Below are 10,731 nucleotides of genomic sequence, written 5' to 3'. Positions count from 1 at the left end.
GAGAAATTCTTTCTGCCGTATTTGTTCTCACTTTCAGATTGCTGTTGGGCAGTCGCGGCGATTGGGTCCCAAAACCAGGTGGGCAAGGTGCCAAAACTGTGGGGAAAGACAGTACATTTCCCTTCGTAGATAAGATTTAGCATAGTGCGGGGGCAAAAGTGGCGAAAACTGGGGGCAACTGGCCTCCCTAATCGTCGCCACTGCTGTTGGATGTGTGGGATGGAAATATTTAGCCAGGACTGGAAATTTTTATAATCCCAACTGTTCGGAATCCAGAAGAGTTGATTATATTTATATCACAAAGTTCAAATCCGGGAACTTTTCTAACGGTGGAAGCGGCCCCGGCGCCTACCCAGCGTCGAATAACATGGGTACCTGGGGGAAACCCTGGGGGGGTAAAGGCGGTCAGGGGCGTGATGCTGATCACATCACCCCCACTCACGACCGGATCAAGAAAGTGTGGGGCGTTACCCCCACACCCCCTATACGCCTTCATGGCGTGGTGCTATGCACAGGGGAACCCTTTACCTTTTTTTTAATATTTATATCACATCAAGATTAGAGGCACATGCGACGGGGTTGTTTGCCTTTTCTACAAAGTTGAATTTTTTTCAGATAGTATTTTGCAACTCTGATTACTGCCGACATTAGTTCGTAAACATGGCAGAAAACATTGGCGATGGAGGCCCGTTGCCTCCAGGCTGGGATTGCAAATTTGACATGAAAACAGGGAGACAGTAAGTCTGAATTTAAAATACAGATCTAGTAAAAAATATTTTCATTATAAACATTAGGTATTGAATTTGTTAATGAATTAATGTCATGGCAATGTTCCTATCGAAAGAGCAGTGCGATGAGAGTTGTAATTTTTACACTACCAGTGTTATTTACACATTGTTTCTTCTTTTTCAAGTTACTACATCAATTACTTCAATAAGAGCACCACCTGGGATGATCCAAGATTACGGTATAAACCTATTCAACAGATGACTCCTCAACATGTGCCTGGAGCACCAACGGAATCAATTCCTCTGCAGGTATGGAATTGATTGTTTTGCATAATTTCACTGCATATATTTTTAAAAGTTATGTAATATGTTGAATCTTTGATTTGTGCTATCTCCAACATAGAGAGAGAACATGTGTGTCATGCTTTTGCATGGACTGTATATGAAAAATACATTCAGAATTTTGCAGTTAGAAGAAATATTGAATCCAAATTGGCAAAATATATATTAATCACTAACTTCATTGGTAAATTTCTCGTATCAGACAAACGGCTGAAATTTGCTAGTTCATTTAATTTGAATGTTCGTACTTACGTATTCTGCATTGAGAAACATTGCTGAAGGTGGCATTTCGCTTATTTCACGGAAATAAGCTCTATCGAGTAAGTTTTCTTAGTTTATTTTTGCCTTCGGTAACACGCAAAATGGCGGTCACAGTTTCACCACCGCACTCAGCATGCAGTGTTTCCACCCCACTGCACCCAAAAATACCTATGTAGCCCCACAAACCATTGACACATAGCCCCATGAACCATCCATACATAGCCCCACGAACCATTTCCGGTAAGGTTAGGTTAGGTAGGATCACTTATAGGTTACAATAGTTAAAAATTGCTTTCGAAAAAATATGCGTAGCCCCACACACCATTCTTGCATAGCCCACGAACCATTTGCTGAAACGTTCCTTCTTCAGTTACAAAAACGGGATTACGTCATCACACACAGGCTACATCCAGCTGGAAGTAAATGGATGCAAGAGCTTTCGTGCATCGGTCACACATTTATATCGAAAAATAGATGATTTACCGGTAAAATTGAATGAACGATGCGAGAAAACACTTCCCCGAACTCCCACAAGTATAAAGAAACTGCATTCGGTAAGTAATTTCTCCTGTAAATTTGAAGAAATACGTTTGTCTGATACGAGAAATTTGTATACCAAGAGATTTTAGCCTTGCCAAACACATTTTCCATGACCATTGACTAAACTAACTACTTTTCTCTCACTTTTATGTTTGTTTGGGATCTATTATTCTTTAAAAGATAATTATTTAAGTAGCATTTTAGTCTGGGTAACTCCAAAAGGGTTCTCCAGAAACATTGATGTGTACTCTCTGGCTGGATTTTAAATGTGATGGTAATGGAAAAATTTGCAGAGGACCCTCATTATATGTTGCAATATTTGTGACTCACATTTCCTCATATTCTATAATGCTTTGTGAGAAGAGAGATTAATAAGGCATACTTTTACAAAATATGTTTTTTAAATGATGTGTGTTGTTTACATTATTAATTAAGGTATACACACACATGCCACGGTAGCTCAGTTGGTAGAGCATCTGACTACCATGCCGAAGACCGAGATTCAAATCCCGGGTCAGTCATTTCCCTGTTTCGGCATAGCTCTGAGGCCTACCCAGCATCGTATAAACGGGTACCCGTTGGCTAAGGGTGGCTGGGCATGATGCTGATCACATCATCCTAACTATGACTGAAATCAAGAATATGTGGAGCTCTATATGTTCACATCACCCCATATGCCTCCATGGCGTATGTGCACACGCACAGGGGCACCTTTACCTATACAGACACATGCAGTTAATAATTCTTTTATGAGTGTATTAACTACTTTGACAATCTAATGATTTCCATTCCATTCAATGTCATGATGTTCTAATCACTTACAGGTTTAACGCCCTTTTACTAATTCAGCCAATTTTAGATGGAAATAATCCGCAAATATGTAAGGTTTTAAATCAAGATCATAACACTTTTTTTTTATTTGACACTAATTTCCAAAAAGGCCATAAGATTTGTTTATACGTGGGTTAAGTCATAAGTCATGGCAACTATTATTTTTGTCGCGAACAGAGGACAACACGAAAAATCTAAGATATATGTTTGAAAGTGTATGGAATGTACTTTCGAAAGAAACCACTAGTTTGTGTATGTGAACAATGGTGGGGTAGTAAGCACGCACCCAACTTCAGTCAGTAAGTGACAGCGTTTGAAAATAGACATCATGAAGCAGGAGCAATGTTCGTAAGTTAAAATGGCAGCAGAAATGCACGGGAAGCACTGGGTGTGCATGCCATAATAAGACACAAGTGAATATCCTGGGTGAATACTTAGAAGGTTGTTGAACAGTGTAGTCTTGTGTACTTGTTGTTCGTGCCATAATGAAACACTGTTGTCCAATGTCCTGTGTTCTGCCTCTTCCCTACGAGAGTCTCCTGCATCCTGACTTCATCTGGTGGCTTCATTCGAAGGTACATTCCATGCACTTTCAAACATATATCTTAGATTTTTCAAGTTGTCCCCTGTTTGTGAGAAAATAAATAGTTGCCATGACTTATGACTCAACCCTCGTGTATTTTTTTAAAAATAATTTGGTCAAGTAATATCCACCAGATTTCATAACTTGATGCAAAAGTTAGCAGCTCAGCAAGGAAAGTATTCTGAGACTTGTAATTGTACCTTCCAGTTTTAAGTCCTGGTCTCACCATGTAATCAAGGGGTTCTGGGTTCGATCCACGCTGAAGGTACATGGCACAGTGGTTCAGATCCCACTTTAAACCATAGATCCAGTCCTGATTGCCCTATCTGGCCATAAAGTACACTTAGTGTGAACTCTTTTTGTTCTTTGTCAAACTTGTGAGAACTTGTGTATTTTGCTGAATTCAAAAGGACTTTAGATAAGCCACCCTGCACCCTGTGAATAGTGAAATTGAGGCAGCAACTCAGAATGCCAATGTAAACACAAAGCATGGTAAATTAATGATTTGAATTTGTTTCTTCACTTAATGAAGTATTTTTCCAGCTGATACTTACAGAATGCTGAAAATCTGCACTGTTCTGTACTGCATTTCTTCTATATGCTTATTCTTTGATTCTCTTTCTTCTTTGGTGGCTTGGCTTGATTTCAATAGCCAGGGACTTCGCCAGACCTGCGTGGCTACTATCCATATCACTCCCACCCCTTGCACTTTTCTACATCACATCAGACTTATCAGCAGCCTAACTACCAGTATTATCAAACAGTGCACCATCCATTACAGGTAAACTTCTGTGTCGTGTTTCCTGTTCTGCTTATATTTTCCATGATACGAAGCATTGTCAGGTCTTTTTTTGTTGTGCTATTTGGAATGTTGCATGTAGTTGTAGTAACAGAATAGCTGTCAATGAAGTATAGTTCAGTGTTTGGAAAGTTACTTATTGGGCCATTGACCCACTTCACCCCCTTGAGAATTACGTCGTTTTTTTTTTTAATTCACAGATTTTGGTGTTTTATGTAATAAAAAATTGGTTCCAGCTCGCTGAAAACACAAATAACGAAGATATTATATCTCAAAGTGTGGCTCGCATAAGTAAAAACTGTGAATGCTCACTCAAATAGTTAAGGAACACATGCAAGAGATCACACCATCAAACTTAGAACTGCTAACTTAACAGAAACGTCAAAAATTGCTATCAACACCAAACCTAACAACGTAAAATTATAAACACCAATAACTGTAGCATTCCTAACGATAATTTCGCTTCAATTTTTGTTTCATAAGTATTCAGTCCTTCATATTGGATTTACTTTATTTCATGATACATTTTTCAAACAGTAGGCAACATCCTGTCTGCTGCTGTTGTGGAATGTAGTGTTGAGTGCTAGATTCACTTCCATGAAGTCAAATAATTTACTTCACAATAACACTTTTCCGTGAGCTAAAAACAACGGAGAATGTTCATAAACGATGCAAAGAATTTCACTGTCTCGAGCAGTACAGAGGGTCAAAGGTACCTTACTTATTACAAGCAACCATGTAACAGTTACTTTGCCCATAAGTAACTCAGTTACAGTTTTCTTTAAAGTTACTTTATTCTAGGTACTGCATATCTCACGTTAAACATTTCGTGCATTCATCGCAAGGGAGGTTTGTCTTTTCTTCAGCCTCCTCGATAGCATAGTGGTAATGTTGTCACCTTCTAATCTAGGAGTCACAGGTTCGATGCCCATTGGAGGTACATAGTGGTTCAGATCCCACTTTGAACTGTGGGTTCAGTCCTAAGTACTGTATTTGACTGCATAATCGTTGAAGATTTTTACACCTTTTATTTTTTCAAAAAGTCACCTGCAACCATTATGTGAAGCTGAATTGTGCCAGTATTACAGTTACTTAAAAACCATTTATTATTAGCTAAACTGTCTGGTGTAAGATTAGGATGCAAGTAGTAGTCGAGAATGTTTCTTGAAATTGAATAGTCTAAATCAACGCATATAATTTTATCATGACAGTTTTGTGAACATTTTTCCAGTCTAATTAAAAGTGTAGGTCCCGAAGTCTACTTAAAACTAGACTCAAATGAACTTATCCATTCCACCAATTAAAACTATACATTTTTCTATACAGACTCAACTTTCTATTACTCAAAGTTTCAACACAACTTCTCTTGTGTCTTTTGCAAGAATAGTGTTACGTTATAACAAACAATCGTTAACATTTATGAAGTTGTTCATTCCTTTGGGAAAGCATTTGGTTCAAAACCATGCAAAAAGTCTGGAAGAACAACATTTCCTTCAATTCATGACTAAAGGTAACATATAATTTTGTTACTAGTTACTTGCAAATAAGTAATTGAGTTACTGTTACTTTCAAACACTGATATAATTGTATTATTATACACCTTTGATGATTTGTATAATATAGATGCTCTTATGTTTTATTCTGCTATGTATGTAGAATTGTCCAGACAGGCCTTTTTCTTTCTGATTTTAAATATCTTATGCCCCGTCTTGTCTTCCTTTATTTTCAATTTTCTTCTTTCGTCATACCTTAGGCAGCCATGATGCATGAAGTCAGTTTTGATGTTTGTCAGTTGATACTACCCTGACAGCTTTCCCATTTACATTATGATACACTGTGGCCTAGTGATCAGCTGACAATCATTAAGAGGTTGATGCTAAAATTTGTTGCTTTGGTGTACATCCCACATCAGTTTTTTTTTCTCAAATGTATTTTACAAGCCTTTATAAACAGTTTCTGTTTGCAAGTTGTATGTATATATAAAATTGAAAGGAATGCAATTCTGCTTAATTGTCAATTAATTTCTGCAGCTTTTTTTTTATCAATCCTGTAACCTTAGTACGAATGCAGTTTTATTGTATTATACAGTAGGGACGTTCCATGAGAAAGTGAATGTCTTATTTTTAAAATTAAATGCAATGCTGTAATTTTATTCTATATTGTGAGTCAATTATCTAAAATTGTCATTTGGATAGAAATCCAAGTATTACTTAGTTAATTTAGTATATAATTTAGTTAATAGTGGAAGGTATTTTGCATATTGTGTGTTTATTGTAACTTTTTGATTTACTTTTATGTATTGAGTCCCACCTGTGGCACAAAATACAATTGATTTCTCCTTTAATTGTTACATTTCCCCTTCAACTCCACTAGAATATTCACTGGTCAATTACTTCCTCTCTTTTTCTTATTTTTTTTTATTTTTCTTTAATTGACAGAATATAAGATAAAGTTACTATTAGCAAGGAGGAAGTGTATTATCTGTCCCACGCATGACAAAAATTTGTTCACCTATAGCTATAAATCTGATAAAGTATTCCAAAGATAGTTATGTTTAATCAACAGTGTTTAGTTTCATAATTCAGTAAGAAAAATGTTGCCTATGAGTAGAATAGTTACTTCATTGTTAAAATGTCTGTGTCTCCCACCCATGACAATGGAATGGCCAAGCAATAACAGCCATAAAAATGTAGCAGTTATGGTGTGATTTCTCTCCTATTCCCTTTTGTGAGACATTTGCACCAAATCCAATATCATAGAGAAGGTAAGAGACAATAAATACGCAATAAATGTTGATTACTATGACCGCAATAAAATTTTATATGATAAAGATGGAATGTGAATAAGTACTTAATGGAATGGTATGTAGTAAAGATGAATGCAGTAAAATTATTTTCGGAGATGAGGCATTTTTTGTGTTCCACTCCTTTGACTGCTACTTTATTTCATCTTACATGTCTGACAAGTGACTTGTGGGAAAACAAATTATAATAGTATATCTGCCATGAATTTGGTGACTGTTGAAGAAAAAAGGAAGGATCACAAAAATGACAAGAGAAAGTGTGTGAAAGTGAGGTCTGCTTATTGAAGCAGGGTTTCTGTAGTTCACACCTTTAAACTAGAATGGTGCAATTAAAGGAACTTTTTGAACTTACATGATAGTGGCGAAGATATAATGCAAGCAATGCAATCTTTGGAGTCTCATTTCTCACATGACAAAACCTAAATAAAATAGAAAGCAAATGAAAATTGAAATATATATTCCTGCCTGCTGATACATGCAATCCATACTTGAGGGTAGGTTCCCCATGCATCCTCTTTTTCCAGACATGGCTTACCATGTAGCCTTATGTCATTGGCGACTTGTGGAATTTTTGGGGTGTAGGAAGTTATGGTAAACAGACCGAGGAAAGTTTTCAAAAATGCGTTCAATTACCAGTGGCGAAGCTCCTATGAGGCTTTTGAGGCTTAGCCTACCCAAAAAAATGTTGGAATTAAAATTTCTTGTACCCTGTAACAATCAAAGTTCGTTAAAACGAATTAAACTATGTAATCCGAACGTTTGGTTCCGCCACCCCTTCCAGATATCTCGTCAGTCAGGCCAGAAAGAGGAGAGCGCCTTCAGTCCCAAGCCTCGCGTTAAAAGGCAGCTACAGCGTGAGCTCTGCATAGGTGTAAGGGGAGGGGACTGCTGATTCGCTGGGTGAAAGCGGCTAGCCTCAGAACCAACCTGTTGTGCTTCTAGTCTTCTTGTGCAAAGTGCGTCGTTCACGTGCTGCATTGTTGAATGTTAATTTACTTCAAGTGCATGCGCACGTGTGTTTATGTGTGTGTCACATAGTGTATTTATATTATAAAAATATAATACTGTGAAATTATGTGTTGAAAACTCTAAGAGGATTTGCAGTGAAGTAAATGTAAGTGAACAAGACTCTCAGATGCTTAACCTACAAAATCTCGGACACACTGACTGTACAAGTGGAAATACGTTTTGGAGATCTTGAAAAGATAAAATTTGTTGTATTGCTTGACCAAAATAGCTTTGGGGTATATAAACTACATTTTCCTGTGATGAAATTAAATAACCTTCTGTCCACATATCCATTTTTCAACAAAGAACGATTAGAAAATGATTTAAAGAACATCTACCAGGTGTAGAAGTATGAAATCGGAATTTGTTTGCAAGAAGTAAACGGCTGGTGTTTGCAACTGAGAAACAATATTTTATTCAAAGTAAGCTCCATTGCTAGTTACACATTTCTCCCACCTTTCCGGCAGGTTATGAATGCCACGCCAATAAAACGTTCTTCTTTTGAAGCGAACCAGTCCGCGAGCCATGTTCGTACATCTTCATACGAATTGAAGCGCTGTTCTGCAAGAGCATGTCCCAGTGAGGCAAATAGATGATAATCTGAAGGAGCCAAGTCGGGAGAATACGCCGCATGCCCTAGTATCTCCCATTTGAACGCCTCGATCGTTTCGTGGACCCGTTTTGCTGTGTGTGGTGAGGCGTTGTCATGGAGCAGGATGACCTTGTGTTGCCTTGATTCATATTCCGGTCGTTTGTCACGTAATGCTCATTGTAAATTGATCATTTGCTGTTGGTAGCGATCTGCGTTAACGGTTTCTCCGGGTTTTAGCAGCTCATAATAGATGACGCCCCGCTGATCCCACCAAACACAGAGCAGTGTCTTTTTTCCAAAGCGATTTGGTCTTGCAGTGGATGTCGATGGTTCGCCTGGATTCACCCACGATTTACGATGCTTAGGATTCTCCAAATATATCCATTTCTCATCGCCGGTCACTATGCGATGGAGAAACGACTTACTTTTGTATCTGGCGAGCAGCATTTGACAAGTGGTCTTGCGGGATCCTTGCTGTCTTTCATTCAGTTCATGCGGAATCCATTTGCCCGCTTTCTGCACCTTTCCCATAGCTTTCAACCAAAGAGAAACGGCTTTCTGCGTCACATTCAATTGTTCCGCGAGCTCCTGCTGCGTTTGGGTATCATCTTCATCCAATAAGGCTTGCAAATCGTTGTCTTCGAACTTTTTCGGAGGTTTCCCACGTTCCTCGTTTCGCAAGTCAAACTCGCCACTTTTGAATTTCTTGAACCACTCGAAACACTGTGTTTTCCCGAGAGCATGTTCCCCGTAACCTTCGACGAGCATTCGATGCGATTCTGCGGTGGTTTTCTTCAAATGATAACAGAACACCAATGCTGTCCGCAAATCGTAGTTCGTAGGCACAAAACTCGACATGTACCGGGTGTGCAACACCTTCCTCTGTCTCGCACTCGGGTTACTGTGTTCCGATATAACATCATCGGGAGTGGCGGGCAGCAGCTGGCGCTGCTTACGCGATCTTCCGTGCCTTCTACTGCCGGCTAGCACCATCTATCGGCCAATTCCAGTTTCATACTTCTACACCTGGTATGCTGATGAAGAGAAGCATTTACCTCCTGCAGACCTTCTAGAATTCATAGTTAGCAATGATCTTCAAACAATCTACAAAGAAGTAACACAGCTTATCAAGTTGGTCTTGACATTCCCTGTTACAACAGCTTCCTCCGAAAGAAGTATGAGCACCTCTCGGTCTGTAATTGGTTTTTTTTTTTTATATATATAATAGTGTGGATAATATTATTACAATTGAGGTCCGTCAAATAATCCATAATATAATTTTCCTTCGGTAAAAACTTTAAATTTATCAAGTATTTTATCTCCGTAATTCAATGAAAAATGAAAGATTAAGTTCTCTCAGTACAATAGCCATCGAAAAAAAAAACTGGTTAAAGAACTTTCTATTGATCAAGGCTTCAAGGAAAGAGTAATTGATACTTTTGCGACCAACAAGAATCGATGTATGGACCTGCTGTATAAAAAAATGTAAGCAGATTTTTCAGCCTACCCAGTATTTATGCCTTAGCTTTGCCACTGTCAATTACACAGTGACATGTATCACTTGTACCTTGGATTAGCCATTGGATTTGTAATGTTAGCTGCAGGCCCTCTCTGCCTGAATAACTTTGCCAATACCAACCTCCTGATAAGAGAAGGTGCTGTTTCAACACCTAAATTATGCTAAATGTGATAAAATTATGCTAGGGTTTATTATTATTATACAATTATTATTAATTTATTATCATTTTCTGATGACTGTAGTAGTTTTAAGTTCAATTTTATTTGCTATTTTGGAGTTGTGAACTACGTTATTGATTATTTAGATTATTTATTGTAGTTAAGCAACATTAGGAATTTCGACCATTCAATAAAATGGGTTTAGTATGGTGTTTGAAAAAAATTGAAGAAAATTCCATAACTGGTAACGGCGTCCATTTATTTTATTTGTGACCTCCATCTCTTCTACCTATTTCCTTTTATGAAATGTTCCTCCCTTGTTAAATCAGGGAGGATAAAGAAAAGATGAAAACAGGGCCTGTAAAAGCTTGTTCCTTGGTCGGCATACTTCCTTTTGTTTGAAACGAGTCCGCTAGAGAAGTACAAACAAGAGCTGGAGATTTTCTTAAAAATAAATATTTCCTCAAAATATCTTCATTAGAATTAAATTTCTCTTTTTCCCAGGGATGCCCGTTTTTTAGATGGATTTTCCATTATGCCAAACAGGAGAGCGAGGTGAAAACGAAG

At 37.9% G+C, this 10,731-nt stretch overlaps 1 protein-coding gene across 3 annotated transcripts in view; it reads left to right on the top strand.

Moving 5' to 3' along the window:
- Positions 1-652: 652 nt before the first annotated feature.
- Positions 653-10,731, top strand: part of LOC145977703 (uncharacterized) — a 64,280-nt gene continuing 54,201 nt past the window's right edge. For 2 of the 3 annotated variants that reach the window (XM_083109928.1, XM_083109926.1), the window contains exons 1-3: positions 653-737; positions 914-1,037; positions 3,938-4,066. In XM_083109928.1, coding sequence (XP_082966054.1) covers positions 661-737; positions 914-1,037; positions 3,938-4,066 — 330 coding nt within the window. In that variant the 5' untranslated portion in view covers positions 653-660. The remainder of the gene's footprint in view (positions 738-913; positions 1,038-3,937; positions 4,067-10,731) is intronic. The other variant, XM_083109927.1, reaches the window with a different exon arrangement.

The sequence above is a fragment of the Lepisma saccharinum genome, chromosome 23, assembly GCF_977018435.1.
Source record: "Lepisma saccharinum chromosome 23, izLepSacc3.1, whole genome shotgun sequence".
Taxonomy (NCBI): Eukaryota; Metazoa; Arthropoda; class Insecta; order Zygentoma; family Lepismatidae; genus Lepisma; species Lepisma saccharinum.
The sequence above is the reverse complement of the archived record's forward strand: the minus strand, read 5'-3'. Positions and strand labels throughout refer to the sequence as shown.